Genomic DNA, 25,473 nt, shown 5'->3' on the forward strand with positions numbered 1-25,473 from the left:
TGTCACTCATCCATGGAGTTACTCACACACCTAGTCAGTCATGCACTGAATCAATCACACCTCCATATCCTCAACTATACAGTTATACACACCTTACTTATTCAAACATATACTAACACATATTTACTCTTTTATACAATCCCTGATACAAGTTCACAATGATCCATACAGCCACTCACACATTCACTGGCTCTTATACACAGTAATTTATATATGTGAACTTTCACATGTACTGTGTTTTACATATGTACTTACTTTGACATGTAGCACTGAGATATCCATTCACTCACCAATACACTCGTACACAGTCAACCACCCATACAGCTGTTTCCACATGCAGTTTTGAACCCATAGATCTAGTAAATAAACTGTTCACACATGTATGCACAGTCACACACCTCCCAGCCACCCCCACACACACACTCACTCTTCCATACAAATACTTGGGCAACCAATCAATAACCCATACAGTTACTCATATAGCTACTGATCAACACATGCAGCAGTTCATAGAACAACATATATAATGATGCACAATTTAAGATAGTTTAGTCACTAACCCATGCACTCAGTGAGACACATTTAATCACTCTCTCATACAGTCAGTCATGCACCTACTAAATCCTTCATCCAGACACTTATACATCCACTCATTCTTCAATATGTAAGACATATTTTAACTTTACAGAAACATACAGTCACTGGATGATGTCATCAGTGATGTCATCAGTGATGTCACTGACCATGTCATGAATGATGTAATATGTGACATCATCAGCAGTGGATTGCGGGTGCGCGATATATAGTTAGCGCATCTAACTATATATGCGAATTTCAATGGTTTTATGCGGGTAAAATAAGGTTTTGTAAATGCAAATCCCTAACTATATATGGCCTAAAACCTATGTTTTTTTCTGTGAATATATATATAAATATATATAAAGCATATTAAGTTAATATTGTCAAAAAATAAGAAATGTCTGTGAAGTGTTTCTGAATTGTTAAAATCCATGCAATATTCATGCTATAACAAAAGGACGGTGCATCTGGCTTGGACCATATTGCCCCACCTATTGCGGATCATATTGTGCAATCATTGGGCACTGACAAGTCTGGGGGGGGCATAGCCAGTGTAAACCCAGATCCTGCAAGGTCACAGGGGGAATCAAGTAATGTTGATAAGGGAAGGAATAATGCAAAGAAGTTGTATCCCCATTTAGATCGACCCCCAGATTGTACGCCTTATGTCGCTGTCCTGACCGGGGTCCCTGAACTGTAATTGGGTGCAGAGGAATCTTATGACCAACTCAAAAACAAAACAATATATTGGTTAAATAACAATAGATCACTGCCCTGAGATGTGTACTGGAAGATTCTCTTTGTAAGGAGAGCGAGATGGGTGGGACACAGGCAAAAGAATCTAGCAGGGGATTGCATTGTCGTTAATTTTAAAGACCCAAAGGCAGTGCACTATGTCACCCAAGGCCCCCAGATAGGCTCACGATCCAAAATCCAGGTGCAGGATTTAAGTTATTTCTATAGGCCAGTAGACTATAGGTCTAACCGTGGGCATTTTGAGACCTATAGGGGGAGGAATGATCAGCCAGGCAGACTAAGAGAGGGGGTTGAGGGAGAGAGGAGTGAGCTTTTGGAAACAGTTGCAGTGGGAGGAAATACACACGACTCCAGACAGCCCCACAGAGGGAAGGAGGAGGGCTGTTGCTCCCGCTATTCAATAAAAATACGCCACTTGGTTGAGGAAGACAACTCAGCGAAGTGGATTGACTACACGGAGAGGAGTTAGGCCAAGATAGGGAGCCAAATCCAACACCACTAGTAGGGGAGTACTTGGAATGTGCTTCTCTGAAAGAGAATCAGTTGTCCTCTTGCAACCTAACCCTAGCTAGGCTTGAGGGCACTCAAAACAGTAATGGGTCTATAATGCCCATTTGCCCCTTTACACATTGCCATGGGAGCTCCTTCGAGCTAGTATCTTGGAATGTGGCAGGTTTGTCTGCCAAATTACAAAACCAGGAGTGGCTCGAATACATTAACAGATTTAAAATAATCTGTATGAAGGAAACTTGGGAAGCAGACTATACCAATTTTCACCTAGCTGGGTATAAGTCTTTTGGGGCTCCAGCAAGTAAGTCCAGGTCGGGATGAGCAAGGGGTGGTCTTATAACTCTGGTAGATTTGGGTCTGGAAGGGGTATGGACTGACTTAAAATGGAACTCAGACTGCATGTTAGGCTTACGGTTTAAAAGTAGAGACCTCAATATAATCTTGGTCAATTTTTATAATGTGGGAGGATGTAGAGCAAGAGAGCTGGTTGAAAGACTTAGTTTACTGAGAGAGCAGGTTCAGGGTGCAACGGCTCCATTGTTTCTAATAGCCGTGGATTTTAATTGTCACCTATGCCCTAATATGATACTCTTCACAGATGATTGGACCTCATGCAGCTTAGAAGAGGGAGTACACTTCGAGCACACAGTGGAAGGCAGGGTACTGAGCAGGGCGATGAAAGGACACACAATGGAACATTCAATGGACTTACTAACCATTGAACCCAATAAGCAGGTTAACTTAACCTTTAAAGGAAGGGGTTGCAGTTCATACATTTATTTTATACTAGTGTCCCAACTGTTTAAGAAGTGGATAAAGGGATTTGCAATAGAGTGGAGTGGTTTTAGCGACCACAACACGCTAACATTGTCGGTGGCAGCGACAAACGTTAGTAAGGTCATAAGGAGCAGGGTGGGGACAAATACGGAGATGGTTACGGATCAAGGCAGACGCCTGAAATGGTCTAGGCTTAATGGAGAAAGCTTTTATAAGTCCCTCACGGAAGAAGTGAAACAGCTCCTGGAGGTGTGCCTAGACACAGCAGGGGAAGGACCCCCGTTAGTGGAGGCATTTGAAGAAATAGGACGGTTGATAGATGGCCTTATGCAGACGACAGGGCAGGGTAAGAGAAAAAATGATCCCGTGGCTTGATAGAGGGTGCTCTTTAGCCCAGAGGAACCTAAGAGCAGCCCTTAAACATAAGCCTAGGGATAAACAGAGGGTTATGTGCTGCAGACTAACCTACAAGCAGGCAGTAAGGCACCGAAAGAACGCACTCCAAACTCAAACGTGGGAGAACCTGAGAGGAGCTCGTGAACGGAAAGACCTGTCCACCTTCTGGAAGATAGTCAATAATCCTTGCTTTCAAGACATAAATAGCCCGCAGATAGCATCTAATGTGCTTCCTGAACAGAGGGTGAGCACTTGAGAGGGCTATATAATCGGGGGAACACCAAGATACAGGAGAATGAGGAGGGTGGGGGAGGTGGAAGGTGGTGCTAGAATTTACCCTAGAAGAGATTATCGCGGGTATCCTGGGCATAACTCGAAATAAGGGATCCAGATGGGATCCCTCCGGATCTTTAACCAAGTAAGGTGGAGCTATGGGGGCCAGTCCTAACAAGAGTAATAAACGCTGCCATAGCTTCAGGGTTACCCCGCTCATGGTCAACGGCCATAATAGTCCCCATCTTTAAAAGGGGAATAGAGATAGCCCCCAATGCTATCGTCCTATCTCCTTGATAGACGTGACTGCTAAGGTGCTGGGTCAAGTCGTTTTAAAGCGCATGATGAGTTGGGCCGAGGACCATCGCATCCTTACTGATGTTCAGTACGGTTTTAGGGCCAATAGATCAACAGACCAATGCCTAAACCTATACTTATTAGTGGCAAAATACACCATTGCCAACAAAGAAGGGGTTTACTTAGCCTTTATGGATCTGACCGCAGCTTTCAACTGTGTGAACAGGGAGAAGCTGTGGGCAATAATGGCCAAAGTTAGGTACAACCTGGATGGCGGTAATACCAAGCCTTTTATTTGTACTAGTGGGGTAAGACAGGGGTGTTTTTTGGCCCCGTTCCTGTTCTCCCTGTATATTAATGGCCTAGAAGAATCATTAAGAAGCTTAAAAGTGGATTCACCCAGAGTAGGTAGCAGAGCAATCCCTGTCCTGCTTTATGCAGACGAAGCGGTCCTGTTGGCACGCACTCCACTGGGACTACAGCGATTGATGGATGGTTTCGTGGATTTTATGACTAGTTTAGATTTCTCTGTCAACTTGACTAAGTTGTATGTCTTAGAGATGGGGACTAAACCTAGAAAAAAAAAATAATTACAGAATAGGCGCATTCAGTTTAGCGAACGTACAGTCTTTTTCGTACCTGGGCATTTTATTTGATAGGGGCTTACATTTTTAATCACTGATTGAGGAATGATGCAACAAGCTAATATCTAGTTCAGGGGCAATAATTAATTTTGGTCACAGACTAGGGCGATGGTCGCCGGAGCAAATGATCACTCTATACAATTCAATTTGCTACTCTAAAGTGGCATATGGGGCAGAACTGTGGGGAATCGCTAATGCAGACAAGTTGCATATAGAGGGGAACAAATATCTGAGAAGGCTCCTTAAAGTCCCACAATGCGTATCCTCTTATATCATACATGAAGAACTGAGGGGAGTGTTTATAGAGGACAGGCCCTTGCTAGCATGGTTGAAGATCTGGGTCAACCCAGAAGCTAGGCTGATTAAGCAAATAATTAATGATTGCCTGGGGAGGGATAGGGGAATGAATATTCAGTGGCTGAAGTACATAAAGGGAGCTTCGGAAAGCATCGGCTGTAAGGACCTCTTTTTGATGCCGACCGGCATAACAGGTCGGGATCAGGTTAGGGTTAAGGAGATGTTTTTCAAACACAAAGACTTAGCCAGAGAAGGTAGGGATGGGGGCAAGCAATCAGTCAATGCCCATGGTTTAGTGAGGACCTGTGAAGGAATAGCACCTTACCTTGCCCTCATACATAACGCCCAGGACAGATTTTTAATCACACGTTTTAGGCTCAACTTTTTACATCATTTATTAGCCGATCCGCCAGGTTTTACGAATTCAGTTGAGCCAAAGGGTTCCTGTGGCTATAATCAAAGATCTCTGCCGGATACCCTTCATTTTGTATTACTATGTCCATTTATTCATTGCCCTGACACCGCTTTCTAGTAAGCTTGCCGAAAAAGGGCAAATTCAGGCATGCGAAGGAAGCCCTGCTGCATTTACAAATGGTCCAAGACCCCCTGACCTTATTTTCTGTGACAAACTTCTTAAGGTTAGCAGTAAAACTAAAAGACACTAGAGGGACTCGCTGAGTAAAACACCCCCATAATGCTGATTAATATGTGGGTTTGGGAGACGGGCCCAATGAATGAATTGTAATAGTAATAGCTTCTGTATCCTTTTTTAAATTGTACATTACTGTTATTTTTATCTGTACATTACTGTCATTTTTATCTGTACTTTTATGGCGTTAATCTAAAATGCCGAATAACATTTTTTGATGATGATGATGATGAAGTGTAGGCCTGAATTGCACTAAAATGCAATATTGATGAATATGATGAATCAATTTTAAATGTTAAGATTTGAGAACTTTTGTAGAACAAGATATGTATCAAGCAAAATTGAATCAGTGTTTTAAAACAAATTGCCAACCTGACCAACTACTATTCGTTTTCTGTGGCTTGTTTGGGTGAGCTATAGTGAGCTATTAACTCCTGAGAAGGGAACATAACTGAACCTTATTGGTTCTCAACTGTTTTTTTTTCTTAGTCTATGGTAATATTTGTTATCCAGTCTACCTCAATTATTTAAATCATGTATTTCGTTTGAGAGCAAAAATAAGTAATTTAAAAAAAAATTTACATTAATTACCAAAAAGAATAATAATCACCAATTTCGTTATTGTAGTTTATATCACTTGTTAACAGTGCTTTTAAAATTGTTGCATGGGTTTTAGCATCTCAGATAATCATTTATTCAATATTTGATAACGCCTAACAGCCAACATACGTTAATGGCAGAGTGTATTCTGATGGTGCTACAACAGACAAAAACATAATTGTTGGATCTTAATCTATTGGATCTCTCTTGCTTTGAGTGAGAAAGCTTTTGACTGGTGAATTGCCCATTTTTATTTAAATGCTTGAAACGGTTTAGATTAGACCTTATAATTATTTATTGTTATTGTATAACAATCAAGGAGCACACCTTTAGTTAATTATTTTCTCTCCACATTGTAGCCTTTATTTGATGCTCATGTCAAGCATGTCACTAATCTCCCTTAATATTTGTTCTCAGTTACGTAGAAACAAACTATTCAAGGGCATAAAACAGTCAAGTAAGAGGTAAAACATTAACCTTATGCAGATTATATCATTATGGTTTTATCAAATATTGGTTCTTTGAAACCTTTGTTTGATTAAATCGAATTAAATGTGTATGTCTCAGATTATAAATGAGACTTGGACAAAAATTAGATGACCCCTCTAAATACCATTTACACAAGCCATATGTTTGCAAAACAAGTTTCATTAGAAGAAGAAGAATTTTGGTACACATTTTTCAAATAATATGAAAGCTATTGTCAAAGTGAATTGGATGACTCTCTTCATCAGTGCATAATTTGATATTCAGAGACAAAAAAAATAAAAATAAAAAATATATATATATATATATATATATATATATATATATATATATATATATATATATATATATATATATATATATATATATATATATATATATATATATCTTTTTGCAATAGTCTACAGTGGCAAAAAGCACTCGATACTGACAAGTACTATGACCTATAAATATCTAGTTCCAAAACTGACAAGCTCAAGTCCACTTTTAAATTGAGTACCATTAAATGAAGTTATGGTCACACTGGTTAGTCACAACTCTTACGAAATGTATTTAATAGCAATGACACCCAAGTGCCTACTGGACGTAAATGCTACGTGGTTAAACACATTTAAAAAGCCATTGCTTATAAACTTGTTTTATCTTAATTGTGTTCAGTTTGTGTAAAGATATACATGTTTTCTACTTTACCATTGGTAGAAACTGAGCCATAAGAGAACTCCTAGTTGAAGGAACTAGTACTCTTCGGACAAGTCTGGGATGGCAGTTTATGGGTGTAACAACACTCAGGGTTTCACTGGTATGTAACAGTAACCATTCAAAGTAACATATCTTTGCTTTTCTTTTTTTCTTTCAGGTCCTGATGTTACCCACACGTTTGCCACTGCCGTGCCTCACAATGTCTCTGTTACAGCAAAGAACAGGGTGGGAAACTGTACATTCTGGATGATCGTGCCAGTCATATGTCCAATTAAGTGTATGTTCTGTTACTTCATCATTCTATAGTCTTGCTGCGGGGAATGAAAAATTTGATTAACTGCTTTGTTTAACTTATATGTTCTTTACATAATTCCTTGCTAATGCATTATCAATCACCCTAACCAGGCAGCTATACAACAAAAGGAATGATGACGTGTGATCATTTAATGGATGAGGGTTTACTGTCAGAGTAGCGAATGCTAAACGGCTTTTTAATTCTGATTTGCCACCGTAGTTTTACATAGAGGCAAAAATTAACTTGCATATACATATTCGGAGCACTGGTGTTCTGGTGTATGTATTTAACTAGTGCCAACACATTTGGCTAGATACACTCTGGTATGAGATCAGACAATCCTTTAAACAGTCTAATCATCATATGTATTGAAAATTAAGAGGTGCATTCTACCTGTATACATAAGGCAGCCTATGAAACTTGAAAAAAAAGAGGGAGCAAACAAAGGATCTCTTACAGCTGCTCTCACTAGAATTTCTGAAATCTGGCTATAATGTTGTATGGGCCACCAGGAAAAGCAAAGTGAAATAAACAATGTGAGAGCCAAAAAATGGATCTTGCAATAGCAGCTCTATTATACTCTTCCCATCCACCCCCGTCCCCCAAAAGGTTGTAATCTGGCAAGGACTGCCCTAAAACGTGGAAATTAAAGATTCCAGTTTGATTAGTTTGCTCTTGATGGTGGGGACTAAAAGAAAAGTGTTATTTGCCAATGTTGACACTGATATCACAAACAACGATTTGTCGATGAGAGGCCTTTAATCTGGGCAGTGTATACCAGAAACCTCTTGTTTTTTGATGCAGTAATGTCTTTTTTTTGCATCCTCTTTAATATAATTAATTGCCTTTTTGAAAGGTAATTTTCCTATCATTGCATGCAAATGAAAACCTTTGCCATAATTAACCAGTCAGTCATGCAGGGTATTTGTAAGCACATTAAACTTGAGACAGAGATGAACTTTGGTTAGCTCCACTACTCATCCCTACTGAACATGCTGCCATATCCCCTTCTCTTCAAATGGGAGATAGACTTACAGAAAGGAGGAAAACATTGCGCAGTATTGTTAGCATTCACTCCTACCACCATGTTCAGACTTTCCAGTAATACACCATGATCTATGGTGTTGAAAGATGTTGCTAGCGTGAGCAATCCACGTTGATCTGACTTCCCTTGATCTGCCTCCTCCAACAAGTGTTCCCTTACATCTAATAACACTGTTCTCTGATCTATATCTGATTTGTACTCGAACCAGAATGCATGCCCCCCACTCAGCTTAATTAACTAAATATGGATAGAGTGCTCAGCAGCCACTACATTTTTCTTCTGTGGCAAGAAGTGTGCCCGTGCTTGCTATGCTCCCTGATTCAAGCTAGCGTGGCTGAAGAGAGGCGATACCCCGAAACCGGTCCCAGATTGCTTGTTTCTGGTCCAGAGAGGACCTAGTCTGGCAGTTAGGGCTGTACTGTTCCCATGGAGAGCAGGGCCAAGACTGATTTGCCAATGGCTGGATCTATACTGAAATGGCATGGCGAGTAAAAAACAATGGATTCAAACCAGATGTTTGACTAGGGGTGAATGTATGATTTGTTCAGCATTCCATTTTTCATCTGTTCTTTTTGCACTCAATAAGTGAGGGCATCTCTTTAAAGATAATATATTGGTGATGTGATCTGCATAATTGCTGTGGAAGTTGCTCTGTGCACAGGTTAGTATATATCTTTGTACTAGTTGATGACTCTAAATGTGCTTCATCCCCAGTGTGATTTACATTCATTATGTCCCTTGATCCTCCTTGCCTATGAGCATACTTTAGTACGGCCAACATGCCCTCAGACAACTAGGAGTCTGTAGTTTTGTCACCATGAGAATGAGAAAGTGCAATCTTTGTAATAGTGTCCTCTACAAGAGAGGGCAGATAATGTACTGTACTAGAGAATCTATGGCCCACTCTGTATTCCAAAACTGTACTAGAGATCAGATGGTTGTGAGCTTCAAGTTTTTTGGCCCAAAGGCCCATAGGACTCCAAGATGACCACTGGACCAACAGTAAGCTAAATATGCTCCAGGTGCCCTCCCATATATGTAACCTTCAATTTTCTGGGCAGCAGTCCGAATTGAGCAGTCACCCACATATTGAAATTCTTAGTTTACCAAAAGTCTCTTGGTTAGCCCAAAAAGGATGATGGTGGAGACCGCAAGTTCCTGGGTAATAATGTTAGCATTTCTAAGAGTTGATTACATAAGTAAAAGGCATATGCTCGAGATAACGCATTACAGGGAGTACCCAGTTGGTGGTCTATCCTACCATTATATATCGAGACATACAAATCAGACGATATTCAAAGCATTTCATTGTTCTTCTTCTTTCACTTAATATGGACGAAATTAATTCTAACAGGGAGTCTGCTGGCAATCTCTGACAATGAACACGGAACGATGAAATATTCACATACATTAGCATAATTCATAAACAAATATTTCCCGCCAGCGCAGCAGTGGCTGGGTTTGTCCATTCAGCTTAACAATCCATAGAAATGTAAGTGTAATTTTGAACTCTGACCAAATAGCTGGAATGTAAAGGAAACCAATGACTCATCAGTTTGGTGTCGTACAGGCTTTTCACCTTAGATATACCTATTTGGTCCTGACTCCTAACTGTGATTGTTACATGAATATACATGAAATGAGTTACCCACGTTCTTAGTCCAACTACCTTTGTGAAATGTCTGTTTAAAATATTAATGCTCTCCGTATCACAAAAACCACCTCATCATTTTGCCATATTCGGCAAATTAATTTGGTTTAACCTCATTAAAAGTATTATTGAATACTAGGAATGTTTAAGCAACTTCCTTTATCACCATTGTGAGGAATTTACTTGATCCTTAGGTGTTCGAAGTGAAGATGGTCAGAGTAATTTACCAGTGCCAATTTTCATGCTGGGAATACTGCGTAATGCTACTGGGTAAGGTATAGCAGTAACTCTTACCGAAATTAAAATCTATATGGTTTGAAAAGCACCCCATGACTCTAAAAATCTACGCTTTGAACTGAAAAAATCTTGCTTAAGGATAGTTATGTAAAGCATTGAATTACTGGAACTGTATTTCACACAAGAGGCAACAGAATTGCGTTCCTAATCATTTTACATGGATGTTGGAATTCTTGAAATATCCCATCCTCACTGTTTCCAGTGGCACCTTACTTTCTCAAATGAATATTTTATGTTGCTTTTGCAGTTGTCTCTGTACGTACCAGCGGGACCACGTATGAAACAAACACCGACATTGAGTTCCATGCAGAGACTGCTGACCAATGTGCAACCGCGTTTATGTGGCATTTTGGAGATGGCTCCCGCATAGGAACATCATCAGCGAGCCTTACTAAAAGATATACCGAACCAAGCAGGTAAACGCATCCTCTTCAATACCGTTGCTAATTTTCTGCTCTCAAGAAGGTGAGAAAAAGTTACTATGGCATGATTTTCACTAATTACCTATTAAAATCAAGGCAGATTACATCTCTCCATAGCAAATTCTATGTCTGCACCCTTAATAACTTTGTATCCCTTTGTCAATTTTCAGGAAACGTGCGGAAAACCGCTTTTAAAAGGATAGACTACTAGTTTGACAAATCTGGTTTCATTTGGTCTACAGTTTGATGGGGGAGGGGTGCTAAAATCCAATACCTTTTACTGAAAATATGGAAACTGCCATAGGGGACGTCTGCCACAAAGAAGTAAAAAACAAAAGACGAAAGTAAACAAAAGTTACAAACAAATAGTTCTTGCATTTGTATTGTAACTTTTCTTGGGTATATTTCTATCCAGCTATTTTGAAGAATTAAGGTAACAGAGCTTCCAGCGGACCTGCGTCAGTGTTGTGTCTGTAAATAGTCGCAAGTAACAGATAATTTTCTGTGCACAGAGGAATTATTAGACATTTTACTTGCGCCAAGACAACACGTTTGATTTTAATGTTGCCAGTAAGTTTCGCACATTTTAATGGTCACAACAGTTCAAAACAAGCATTGAAAATGCAATAGGTCTCGCCTTTGATTAAGTTAAAAAGCCATTTGCTTTGCTAATGGTATTGTATAGCAAAGCAAAAGGCTTTAACTTAATGAAATGCGAGACCTATTGCTTTTTTAATATTTGTTGGATGTGGAGGTATCGGCTAATTTCTCTGAGCAATATGCAATGTCCTAGGATAGTTCAAGATCTGTTATTGACAAGTGCTCTGAGGTGAGTGAATGAGTGCGTAAGAAGATATCAGAGGTAAGAATTAATGGAGAATGAGTCAGAGAAGTGCTGCCTAAAGATGTTTGACCTATGAAATACATTTTAATCCTTGATGTGCACGCTGCTCACAATGCAACCCACGGACATTCTACTTACCCAAAGGAAGTTGTTTTAATGCCACAACACATGTGCTGTTTGTTCCCACTTGCATTTTAGCTCGCAGGCTGTGCTACTGCAGCTCCAGTCCACATGCCTCGGTTTACACTACAGCTCACCTGCCTCTCAGCTTAAGCTGTAGCCGGATTTTTGCACTACTTACTCAGCCCACAGGTTGCAGTACTTGCACTACAACCCCCACGTTGCACTATTCACTTTATGGCACACAGGTCAGGCTGGTCTATTAACAATGCAATCTACAAAGTTGCCGCGTTACATTAACTCTCCAAAGGGTCTGCCTACACTACACCCCATCAACTGCACTACTTGCCCTTCAGGCCACACGCTTTTTCTACTTCCAGTAGAACTCCTGACATTGCTGACGGAGTCAGGGAAGGTCTGTGCATCTCATGTGTGGGCTGGGCTGTGGCGTGGAGAATCTTTATTTGGAAAGAGGAACCTGACGCAGTCACAAGAAACGTCTGTACGTCTGCTCCGGGCCCAGTCAGGAGCTCTGATGCTCGCCGCGCACAGTGCCGGGGGGGGCTCGTTAGAGCTCGCCCTCAACTCCCCCACCCCCACACCGCGGGGCAATTGTTACCACTGATCTGTCGGTCCGACAGTCTGTCTATACTCTATCCATCGATCTAGCCATCCCACTCTCACCTCTCCCTCCCTCCCATCTTCCTCTGACTGCTGTTTCTGCCTCATCCCTGGTTTCTCTATAAACATATGGTGTACAAGCGCCATACTTCTAATACACTTCAGAGGTGTTCAGTATACTCCTACAAGGAGTCCTGTCGTCACTTGTCCGGCAGGTCATAAACCGTACACCAGCCCTGTAGAGTGCATCATGACCAGTTACATGCAGTGTATGGAGTGCGTCGTCTTCTGTAGAGAGCATGGCATGCTTTCACAACGTTTCTCCTGTTTACAACCCACTAAACACTTGTCGAGTAAAGCATCCTGTCCCCGCATGCACATCTTCTGTCCGTCCGCGTGCACATCTGGAATCCGTATTGATTCCATAAGGCCCTCACTTGGCGAAACCTAAAAAAACACACCTTGTGACAGGATGGTGCTTGCAATAGAGAATTTTTTGTTTGTGACAAGACAAGAGTTCTTTTCCCAACAATTCCCTGTGCTCAGCTTTGTAGTGCAATTTTCAGAGGAGGGTGTTAAGTTCGCTACTGATATTCACCGGAAGTGACACATATAGAATGTTTAAGCTCAGCAATATTAACAAGCATTGGAAATGGAATAGGCCTCGGATTTATTTGAGTTAGAGCTAATGGCTTTGTAAATGGCAGTGTCTTTTAGCCATGTGTTATTGAGTGTATGCATGTGGTGTGTATTGGAATGATGTGGGTTGGATTGGAATTGTAGCAATAGAGGCATGCTGTGCTTTAGATGTTTAAAAGTAAAGTGCACCATACTACATTGCTACAATAGTTAATTGTGGATGCGTTAACAATTGATGTGTGCACTGATCGCTTGTGGTGCGTGTGCCTGTTGGAAGCGTGCACTGACGTCTGGTGGTGTGTGCCTGGCGGAAGCCTGCAGAGACGACTTATGGTGCCTGTATGTGGTGAAAGTTTGCACTGACGGTGTGGTTGTGTGTGTGCGTGCTTGCATGTGTGGTGGTGAGTGTGTGTAAGTTTGCACTGAGTGTGTGGTGGTGAGTGTGTGGGGTCTTATGTGGGGGGTCTTATGTGTGGGGTCTTATGTGTGGGGTCTTGTGTGTGGGGTGTTGTGTGTGGTGTTGTGTGTGTGTGTGGTGTACTTGGTTCAAGTTTTCGTACCCTGCACACTCAGACACTGTTTACCCTACACACTCACCCAATGTTCACCCTGCACACTCACACACTGTTCACCCTACACACTCACACATTGTTCACCCTACACACTCACACACTGTTCACCCTACACACTCACACACTGTTCACCCTACACACTCACACACAGCTCACCCTACACACACACACTGCTCACCATACACACACACTGCTCACCCTACACACACACACACTGCTCACCCTACACACACACACTGCTCACCCTACACACACACACACTACTCACCTTACACACGCTCACACACTGTTCACCCTGCACGCTCACACACTGCTCACCCAACGTAATGCGAAAAGACCAAGCTCTGCCCTTTGGCCTGTGTTGTAATCGTACAATAGGTTGTGAGTAGTTGCGCTTGATTGGTTGGGGCGTCCCGTCCTTGCTGCTCCTCTCACACAGGGCCGGCTGCCTCCATGAAGCTCCCAAGACATGTGTTTAGCTGTTCTTTGTTTTAGCTCCTGTGTGTCAGTGCTCCGTGTAAGCGCACAAGCATACCCTGTTCTCTCTGGACTCACTCGGCACTCACTCTCACTCTGCACTCACTCTCACTCTCACTCTGCACTCACTCTCACTCTCACTCTGCACTCACTCTGCACTCAGTCACTCTCGCACTCAGTCACTCTTGCACTCTCTCCACTCACAGTCACTCTCGCACTCACTCTGCACTCAGTCACACTCGCACTCACTCTGCACTCACAGTCACTCACTCTGCACTCACTCTGCACTCAGTCACTCTTCACTCTCGTACTCACTCTGCACTCAGTCACTCTTGCACTCACCTGCACTCACAGTCACTCTCGCACTCACTCTGCACTCAGTCACTCTCGCACTCGCTCTGCACTCAGTCACTCTCGCACTCGCTCTGCACTCAGTCACTCTAGCACTCGCTCTGCACTCAGTCACTCTAGCACTCACTCTGCACTCAGTCACTCTCGCACTCACTCTGCACTCAGTCACTCTCGCACTCACTCTGCACTCAGTCACTCTCGCACTCACTCTGCACTCACTCTGCACTCACAGTCACTCTCGGAGTCACTCTGCACTCACTGTCCCTCTCGCACACACTCTGCACTCATTATAGGGGGTTTGGAATTCCGAGATGCAAAGGCCCTTTGTGCTGTTATCACGTCAACTTTGGCACAAATATACCTTTGCTGCCCAAAAGATATTTCCTTTGTCGTTTGCATCACATTGAAATCTTTAGTTAACTGTGGATCACGGTTACAGTTTACAGCTCTTAGAAGGCACTGAATTCTCAAATGAATTCATAAGAGAGGAGATGAAGTGTTCTGGAGACTCCAACTAACTCAGTAAATAGTTACTGCTTTGGTTTGACTTCAGGGCATTTTGATAACAATCATCACCCGGGCAGTTGGGATCCAAGCACTACACTACAGGGCATGTCATGCTGCAGTGAGGAACTGAGGATAACGCCAAGACGTGGAAAAGTCAACATTTAGAGAAAAAAACACCATTTAAAAAGCTGAACCGATCTCACAGAAATGCTGCCAGGGCTCCGCCGACAGCACCCTCAAGCAATGCTCGGGTCAAGCCCCCTCAGCAGAGTGAGTCGGCTGTGGCGTAAGTAAAGCGCCAAAGGGGCTCCTCCATTGAGCTCCCGCCTCTTTAGGTGCAGTCAGTGTGACCCCGCAGGGAGGGCACGAGGAGGCGGGCAGATGTCAGGACCTCGAGTCTTGTGCTGTATTGTGCGAATAGGAGCCTGTGCTGCTGTGCTCGTCCACAGACAGCCCTCTGCGGCGTGCACAGGTCCGGTCTCACTGGCGACCCTGCCCTCCGGTGGCAAGCCTCTGCTCTGAATTTTCATACACCTAAAGAGAGGGGTTAGTGACATACCGCTGCACGGGAATCAAAGTTATTAGGCAATGGAACACAGAGGGCCATGGGCAGCATTAAAGCAAGGGTAAGTTTTCTCCATCAGGACATCCATGGCAGCCTGCAAGCTCTCCGTGATGTTGATGCCTATAGCAGAGTGGGATCGCTGGGGTTCAAGCCGAGTCATGTTCATAGCTCCCAAGGGCTGGGGTTGTATCATGCAAGTGAATAGCAGGGACTTTCCTCAAAGTCGAAGAATCTCCAGGTCGTATCCAGAAAGCGTGTGTAAGGCCATGCATTGCTGGGATTCCTTTTAACGTCTCGAGCTGTAGCTTAGGAAAAGTGAGGATGGCACCTCTTCGACACCTTGGAATGTGCGCTGAAGGAGGCCAGAATCCCTGATGCCATGTTCTGAAGATAACTCGTAGACTCGCACGAAATAACCCATTGAGTACCTTTAGTAAAGAGACCGTAGAGAACTATTGTTTCATTTTATTTTTGAAGACGGCTGCACACAACTGAATTCGAGACAAAAATGCAGGCGGGGGGCACTTCTTATCGAGTGCCATCAGGGGGCAGAAGGAAATCTAAATACCACAAAACACACCTCTAGTCTTGTCCATGTGTATTAAATCAGTTTATGCAGTTTTTTTTTGCCATATCTCTCTTGAAACTAATTTTAGTTTCGATTGAGATATGGCAAAAGAAACTGCATAAACTGATTTAATACATATGGACAAGACTAGAGGTGTGTTTTGTGATATTTAGTTTATGTTAAGGGAATACACACCCACTAGTCTATAAACTTTTCTATAAACTTTTTCCCTTCTGACCCCCAATCTACGGTAGTGTAGTAAGGCAGAAGGAAAGCTTCGTAAAGCAGAATGCAAAGAATGGTGCACGCGCGCCCAGCATCATCCAGTCCTGACCCTAAATGCACACGCTCCAGGAATGCCAAATACAGTTCCGAGAGCAGACAGCAAAGAATGGTGCAAGCGCGCCCAGCATCTGTCTTCAATTACCGCGAGCCATGACAGCTGGTAATTGAAGAAATATGGCCTTCTGCTGCGCGTAACCGCACACAGTATGCAATAGCCGGAGAAAGTCTACCGTCTATGGCCTATTGCGTGCTGTCTTATAAAAACACAAGCATGCGAGGCCCAAATGCCATGCAGCTCGCAAAAACACTTTGCGAAATTCACGAGCATTCAGGAATTTGGTAGGTACGATTTTCGAGCCCCTCAGAAAAGGACTCTTAAACGCATCGCTGCTGCGGTGATTTTTGCGCTGTGCCGCTGTTTTCTAATAACAGCGTTACATGACGAACTCAGCTCGTCATCCGCACACGTCACCCGTGGCTGATGACGAGCTGAGCTCGTCATCAGCATCGAAGGGATTAAGCCACGCCCACTTCGGGGGATGTAGGCCGAGCCCTAAAAAGGACAAACTAGCCTATGAACGGAGATATGGCTGTACGAGAAGAGCCCAGATTAATAGAAGAGGAGAGGAGCTGGAGAGAAATGAGAAACAGAATATATAGGAAGAGGGCGAGAGTGCTCCAGGGAGTAAAGCAGAGACAAAAGGAGACCAGAGCAGAGTAGTTAGCAGCCAAGTGGAGTTGAGGTAAACTAGAGATCATTGAAGCAAGAATCCACAAGCAGTAGAGCAGAAATGAGCTTGAAACAAATGAAACCGATTTACTCACACTATCTAGCTGCCACTTTTAAAGATGTGGCTTTCCCTACCGCCATGGGCAGACCAGATTGTGGCTGCAGGCAGGTGCCGAGAAATTGTTGGATTTCGATTACGAACACCAGTCACTAATTTGTCACTTTTGAGGGACAGGAAAATACAAAAATTTCACTTTTTGATATACTAGGGATTAAGGACTTTCCGTAAATCGGCAACCTTTTTTGCGAATACCACTTAGGTGTTAAATAAATGGGGCATCCTTTAAAGCATGCAAGTGTGATTAAGGGAATGGGTAGCACAGGTGCTAGGTGAAGAATATATAAAAACATAGGCTACAATTAGTCATTAACATATCCCTATATTTGGGTGGTGGTGGAGACTGGCTTACCTTAGAAGGCAAACTGACGGAAAATGATTGGCTAAATATAAATCAGTACTCTAGTACCATGAATTGACTTTTGTTACATGTCACACATCCATAAAATCAGCTTGGATGAAGCACACTCCCTGGTGGACACTTGGTCACTAGAGGGAATACAATCTTCACAAACTTGGGCTCTAACACATTATGTTAGCAAATAGTCAGCAAAGAGGCTCAGTACATCTCCAGAGATACAAATTGCGTGCTAAACATCTACTTCATAAGACAATGGAAGACTTGTATGCTTAAAGTGGACCATGGCGAAGTTAAAGCCTACGCCTTGACAATGCTAAAAGATATCTCTTGAATTTTATGTTTGTGAAAACGTACACCAATGCGCTATGTCACACACCAGATACTATAAATGTACATGGTGGCACAAGTGAGGTGCTATAGCCTTGCATGGAGCCTGGCCCTGTGCAGTACCCTCCAATTCCAAGAAATTATCAATTGACAAGAACCTTTGTGGACATACATGACATTGACACATGCGTACTGAGTATTTGTTTTTTTACTTAAGAAATCACAAAAGAATGAATGTACACCAAATGAAGGCAAATACCATGCCTAAATCTAGGATGATGAGATCAAGTATTTCGAAATGCATTTCTCCTAATGTTGGTGCAAATTTGTTAAGAAGGGATAACCTCTTTAAATGTGCAAAAATGTTTTTTTAATCCAAAGAAGACAAAGTGCTGGATCCAAAGTTTTTTTGTAAAGTGAATATATTCTTCATGAGCATTGAACATTTGTTGCAAAAGGAAATCGCTGAACGGGATGTGTAAGCATTTCCCTTCTTGACAAAAACACATTCAAGCACTATAGTAAGGTAATAATGTAACTTGTAGCAGGTAATGTTGTTCGACGTATTTCATGTTGCTATATCTGCTTAGTAATAAAGATCTTGCCTCTTTGTGCTATGTACCATAATCCTCAATTTATTTTCGCACACATTGCCCAATGCTAGAATTAGCTGTTTATTTCCAAGTGTAGCTCATGTATGGAGCGTTCACATTGTTGCACCACGTGTGATATACCGTATACAGTGAAAATTACAAATATGTTAGCATTTATCACATTAGAATAAGGTTTTACAATAACAATCTAGTTCTGTTTCGCAGAAATGGTGTCTATCTTTGTGACGCGTGTACATAATCTCTGAAGTGCTATCAGACACAGTGTCCAAAACTAACATGTCTAAGAAACCAGTGGTTCCTTTAAAGTTGTACCTTAATTTAAGTCATAATGTTCTATTTTTACATGCTTTATTTTTTTTAATGTTCACGATCTTTTATTTTTAAATGTTCACAATTTATAAATGTTCATCATAAAATAAAGTCTCATTTGCCTTTAAACCATTTGCCGGCCGAAGAATGGACGTTAGCAAGGGAGCTGGGTAATGGAAAGTATATGATAATAGAAATGGGGCAAAAACATAAGCAAAGCCCATCTTAGTACTGGTAATGGACAAACAGTACAATGTTCGCAATAGCTACTATGCCATTCAGCACTGCTTTGTTCACCGTTGTAGCTGTCTCTTCTCTAGAGTCCACTGCTTGAACGAGAGTGCCAATTACCTTTGCTCCTCCCATCTGTACTGGCATTGCATTGCAAGAACCTATCTGTTCAGGTGACAGAATTGCATTCCTTTCTTGGGTTCCATTATCTCTGAGACCTGGTGTTAGCTAAAGGTATAGTGTGTGAGAATCGCTATTGCAGTGGATTGTTTGGATGTGCCTTAATGTGGTTGTTCCTGGTCAGGGACCTGCTCTCTCCCCCTGCAAGTTCGCTGGTAAGTACCGCTGCCCATGCTGTGCTCTGGATTGTTAGGGGTTTGAGGCCTTCTTCTACCTGCAAGCTCCTGCCTGCGCCTCATCCCTGGTGGTCCAGTGGGAGAGCCTTGCTCTTCTGCTGGTTTCACTGTATTGTGCCTGTTTTCTGTTCGGTTTTTCGTCTCGGTCACTGTTTTTCTGTATTTATTATAACTGTACTGTATTAGAACTGTGCCTGTTTTTCTGTTTTCCCCCATATCTTTGCCTGTATTTTTTCCTGTTCCTGCCTGTTTCCGTTTCAAAGATGCTCCTGCTGCATTCTTCTATGCAGTAGCAAATCCTGTTCAGTGGACCTTCACCAAATAGGTATCCGGACATATTGCATTTTCATCAGCTATAGTTTCCAGCCTCTTCACGCTGGAGATTTTCGACTTCCAAAAAACCGGGACTTGGTCCAGCGGCTCTGATGACGATGTTCCCTTCTCAGAAATTGCCTGCAGACTTACCCTGCTGAATTGTAACTTCTCAGAACATTTTTCTTGTAACTTCTTAGTCCGAAATTATGCCCCGTCTGAGCCCAATCAACTTTTTTTATCCAACTCTCACTCCATTGCGGTCGGCCATATTTTTTTATTGGAACCTGGTCTCACATGACTAGATGTCCGCGGTTGGCTCTTTGATCTCCTCGGCACTAGTTTTTACCTTAAACATAAAAAATTAATAACTCTTGTTCTACTACTTGATATTTCTTGTCATTTTGGCACCAAATAATTTATTCAAATATATTCTATTTTTCCGAGTTGGTGTGAGATTTTTCTTGTGTTTTCACTTTATTTCTGCTTGTGTACTGCAAAAATACTTTGCACATTACCTCTAAGTTAAGCCTAACTGCTTGGTGCCAAGCTACCCGTAGAGTTAAGTGCAGGTTTATTTAGGGACTTTTGTGGTTCTCCCTGGCAGGGAATGTAGCTGTTACTTGAGTAGGATTAACACCCCACTCAACCAACATCCCAATTTTTCACAATTTGCAACACTACATGGATAGCCTTTTTACGGCTGTGAAAAGGGCAGTATTCATCAAATACTGCCAGTTAAAACGTTCACAAAATATTGGCAAGGAACCAGTTCAATGTCAGCCATTTGGACTTTTAACAAGTTGGGGACAAATCCCTGCTCCACTTCAAATTCCTCTTTATACGAAGTCTTTGCCAGAAAAAAAAGAGTATCTCGGGCCATTTTTCTTCAAGCACAATATAAGGCACTGCAACACAGCTTTGTCGTTTTACCTCCATGCCGGCTCAGAGGCCCTCTAATGGCTAGTTACTTCATATATCTCTGCTGCCTGGGAATAACAGGGAACATTTCTTAAAAGTCCATATTCCCTTTATGGGCCAGAGATAGCCAGCTGTGACATCTGCGTCCTTTGCTTATGCAGCATACTTTATGACAATTTGCATTCCCTATCTAGGTTTGTCTAAGCACCATCGATTTTTAGCTAGACACAAACATTTGCCATGTTTTTAGCAAGTCTAACTTCTTTATTTATCCCCATTTGGGAAGTTGTTTAAACATAATCTTGATAGCACTAAGGGCCTTATTTAGATCTCAGTGGATGGAATACTCCGTCTCAAACATGACGGATATCCCGTCTGCCGTATTACGATCATTTTAGGATATAATGGGATTTTTATTTGGTGTGACAGAGCCCTCAGCCAAGATCTAAATTAGGCCCTTAGTTTTAGATTTACTACTGTGATCTTGGTATTTGGTAATGGTGAGGCATTTTCCTTTGACTTTGTTTTAACTCTGTTCACCTATGGTAGCACTCTTACGAATTAGCAAAGGACAACCCTGTACAAGTCTATTACATTAGCAGGATTGATAAATAATTGTGTTAAGTATGCTGTGCCTTTTAATTGTGATTCTGTGCATCATAGGGCCATGAATTGTATTTGAGTGGTTATTGGCCTCATTCTCCTTTTTTAACTTGTCCAACCTTGCATGAAATTCCTGTTTGTATGTCTTTCTGCTCGTATATTTTGTTTCATTTTAAAGCTTATTTATAATTAGCTGAAACAAAATGTTACTCACAATTTGCAACATTAAATCATATATGAAATTGAAATCACAGTTTGTGGGTACAAATTCTTTTGAGCATTAATAGAGAAAATATAATTTTAATTTGATCCTGAGTTCAGATATGTATGTATAAATCAATAGTGTACTGGCCTGGTGATTTTAAGGTCCTGTTCGGTCGTTTACTTCCTGACCTAGTTCCTGGCTGTGATTTTAGAGATGTTCTGCAGGTAATTATATACTCTAAGATTTAGTGCATGGAAAAAGGCTGCCCTACACCAATGAAAACCAATGAATTTTCTGCAAGTAATCTCGGTTGCAAATGTACACAACAGGCTCAGATAATGGCTTTTGCATGCAGGGTCGTAGATTCAGGGGCTTTGGTTTGAATTTACCCCCCCCCCCCATCCCCAATAAATGTATATTAATATATAGTAGGGTACAGAAGCTTTCAATGGGACAGAGTAAGATGTCTGTTTCACCTGGAATTTTTAAATACTCACTCAGGCAAAAATACACACACATATTCTGGGCTCTGTTTTGATGGTCTTAAAACATGGTTTAAGTACCCCTCACCTTTTGCATTCCTTTCCCTTTCCACTGGGCCTTCAGCACTCCTTATGTGCTGCTTCGCATTTAATAATTGACATGATATGCCAGCGTGATGGTCTGAAAATCTGAAGCGCACCCACCGCCGCCCCCCCCCCCCCCCCCCCCAGTTTTACTGACCACGCCAAACCCCCGTTTGCATGCCTAACTGCTTCATACCCTGCTGAAGCTGAGCAGCGAGGGTGGGTTGCCCACTCGTGGCTACATATTTTTACTTTATTAGGAAAAAATAAATGTTTGTTTCTAATTGTTCTTTGTAACGCATCTATTGTCTTTACATATTTTTCTCTTCATAGATATAATGTCAGAGTTAATGCATCCAACTCAGTCAGCCACTTCATATCAGATGTCCACCCGATCACCGTGCAGAGGAAAATTGTTGCCAATAGCTTGTTTGCAAAACCATCGGTGTTAGTCAATGAAAACGTGACGTTTGTGTGCAGAATAAACTCTGGTACCAATGTGGCTTACCGATGGACCTATGGAGATGGCACTGTCCGAGCTGGAGGACACATTAGTAATCACGTATACAACAGGTCAGTAGAGTAGCATTCTTTAATGGTGTGTGTAAATGCCCTCTTGTGTTTATGTACCAGAGCAATGACTTGAATGGTGTTTTCGATGTAGCCTTATTTTCCTAATAATACTTGTTCTTTGTCACATACTTTGTTCCGCGTTGATTGAAGTAAAAACGAATGCCACTTTTTTGCCTCTCTGAAATTATTTGGAACATTGATTTCTAAATGATGAATGTGTTTATTTGTCCTATGAAGTGGAGCACTGAAGAGCGCTGGAAGAATGCAATGATACTAGAACAATTTTCAGATTGAGGATGCTGCCGTCAAAGCTATTTCACCAAAGTCCATGGGGTAGTGAAAACTCCAAATATCATACAAAGAATATATTTAGTAAATGAGCCATGCACATTCAACAGGAGAATAGTAGGGGAGTAGTAGGTTTCCATTGGGGCAGTTTGGAAAACATGGTCCCAAATGTATGACTAAAGCATTGGGTGGTATGGTACTGCCATTGAAATGACCTCTTTAAGTAGCCATTCCTTTTTAATTTATATATTAATGAGGTAGCAGACTTTTTAAATGATCTTGAAGTGGATTACCCTAAAATAAATGGCATCTCAGTACCGTTACTATTATATGCTGATGATGCGGTGATCATGGCTCGCACACAGCTGGGCCTTCAGAAGGCGCTAACGGGATTCTCAACTTTTATGAGCACGAGAGGTTTAAATATAAATGAGGGAAAAACATTCACAATGTCATGCACAATGAGAAAAAACATACCAGATTGTAAAACCTTTGTCAACAACACAAAGATAGCTATGACCAAAACATTTTCGTATCTAGGTATCATATTCAACAACAGGGGCACATGGTCAACAGCAATAACCTCCCGGAACCTGGCCTTTTCCCGCACGATAGGTGCTCTCAAACAATTTGCTAAAAGACTGGGCAGGAAACCTGTAGATATATTACTCAAGATCTACGCAGCTAAATGTGTGTCTACTGCTGTATATGGGGCTGGCATTTGGGGATTGGCAGATTGTACACAAATACAAACAGTGGAAAATGCTTTCCTGAGGCACCTCTTATCAGTCCCTCGATCTACATCTACCACCATCTGCCATAACGAACTTGACAGAGTCCACATCACTGATTTGATAAAGATAGCGCCAGTGATGCTGTGGTTTAAGATCTGGACATGTGAAGACACAGGTTTCAACAGGGAAGTAATCCAAGACTGTTTAAATCAATCCGCTTCTAGTAAGCAGCCATGGTTAGCCTATGTGAAAAAGTTCTTGAACTCCATTGGTAAACCAGATCTCTATCTAAATCCCACATCATGTTCACAAATATCAAAAAAAGCTTTAAAAGTGGCATGCCTTGACTTATTGGAGGAAAGGAGATGGTATTTAGACGGGCATAAGTCTACTATAGTAGCCCACCGTAACATCCTTCATGGTTCGGGCCTTCACGCATATCTGGCGCCAACCTATTCGTGTTACTATAGAATGCTTTTGACACGAATGAGGACTGAGTCTTTTTACAGGTTAATAACATTTCCTGCTCCGAATGATTGCTCTGCGAATTTGATAAAATGCCCGTGCGACGATCTATCTAAGCAGTCAAATCTACACTGCATTTTCTTCTGCAAGTATTATCAGTGGGGGAGAAAAAGATACCTGTTACCACTGTTAAAGACATGGGGTTTGAGAACTTGCAAAACTGCACTGGTCAGACTGTATATGATGCAAGATGAACTTACCATAGTGACAGCGATAAAATTCTTGACCTTCACTGTAAAATGTAGAGGGACCATGTGTAATGACTAGGACCTCATGGATAAAAATTGTAAAAATTGTATTATATTGTGCCTAATCACATCAAATAATACATAATACAGGAGATTGTATGAATTTTATGAGTTTTTTAATGAATTTTAGAACTCTTTTATGCATTTTAAGAACTTCATCTGTTCTGTCTATATGATGTGTATTTTTGTAAGAAGTTTTTAATGAGAAAGTTATTTAGTCTGCTCACGTTTGTATTTTGTATCTATGTCTGCTTTTATGGTTTTTTGTCAAAATACCGAATAAAGCTATCTTTGAATTGAATTGAATTGAAGTAGCCACTATATTTGCATCAAAGATGCAGTGTTACTGTTTAACATAAATGGTGCACAAATGAGAACATACAGAAATCTGGTTTCAGCACATATTTAATATTAATGTCAAGTCAAGTCAAGTCATAAAATTTATATAGCGCACTACATACCCAGAGGGTTTCAAGGCGCTTGGGGAGGGGAGGGGGATTATTTGTCAAATATCCACGTTTTAAGTTGTTTTCTGAACGCTAGGTGATTCTGGGTGAGGCGAAGGTAAGCGGGGAGTGAGTTCCATGTTTTGGCAGCCAGGTATGAGAAGGATCTGCCTCCCATGGTGGTTTTGTTGATGCGAGGGACAGTGGCGAATGCTTGGCTGGAAGAGCGAAGTTGGCGGGAGGGGGTGTAGAAGGACAGTCGAGAGTTGAGGCAATCTGGTCCGATGTCGTAGAGTGATTTGTGTGCGTGGGTAAGCAGTCGGAAAGTAATCCTCTTATTGACGGGTAGCCAGTGGAGGTCTTTAAGGTGGCCAGAGATGTGTTCGTTGCATGGGATGTCTAATATGAGCCTGGCTGAGGCGTTTTGGATTCGTTGTAGTTTCTTCTGGAGTTTGGCGGTGGTACCTGCGTAGAGGGTGTTTCCGTAGTCCAGTCGGCTCGTGACTAGAGCGTGGGTGACTGTTTTCCTTGTTTCGGAGGGGATCCAGCGAAATGTTTTTCTGAGCATGCGAAGGATGTTGAAGCAGGAAGAGGATACGGCGCTGACTTGTCTGTTCATTGAGAGTGAAGAATCTAGGATGACGCCAAGGTTCCGTGCGTGGTCTGTCGGGATGGGTGCGTTTCCGAGGGCTTCCGGCCACCAGGAGTCGTCCCATGCAGAGGGGGATTTACCTAAGATGAGGACTTCTGTTTTGTCTGAGTTCAGTTTCAGACGGCTTTGTTT

General features: G+C 41.9%; 1 protein-coding gene across 1 annotated transcript in view; it reads left to right on the top strand.

Annotated features, from left to right (window-relative positions):
* The window catches only part of PKD1L1 (polycystin 1 like 1, transient receptor potential channel interacting), a 1,739,639-nt gene that overhangs the window by 693,617 nt on the left and 1,020,549 nt on the right, over nt 1-25,473 (top strand). Inside the window, exons 17-19 of the mRNA XM_086964902.1 lie at nt 7,121-7,240; nt 10,499-10,667; nt 22,209-22,448. Coding sequence (XP_086821028.1) covers nt 7,121-7,240; nt 10,499-10,667; nt 22,209-22,448 — 529 coding nt within the window. The remainder of the gene's footprint in view (nt 1-7,120; nt 7,241-10,498; nt 10,668-22,208; nt 22,449-25,473) is intronic.

This window comes from Lissotriton vulgaris, chromosome 4_1, assembly GCF_964263255.1.
Source record: "Lissotriton vulgaris chromosome 4_1, aLisVul1.2, whole genome shotgun sequence".
NCBI lineage: Eukaryota > Metazoa > Chordata > Amphibia > Caudata > Salamandridae > Lissotriton > Lissotriton vulgaris.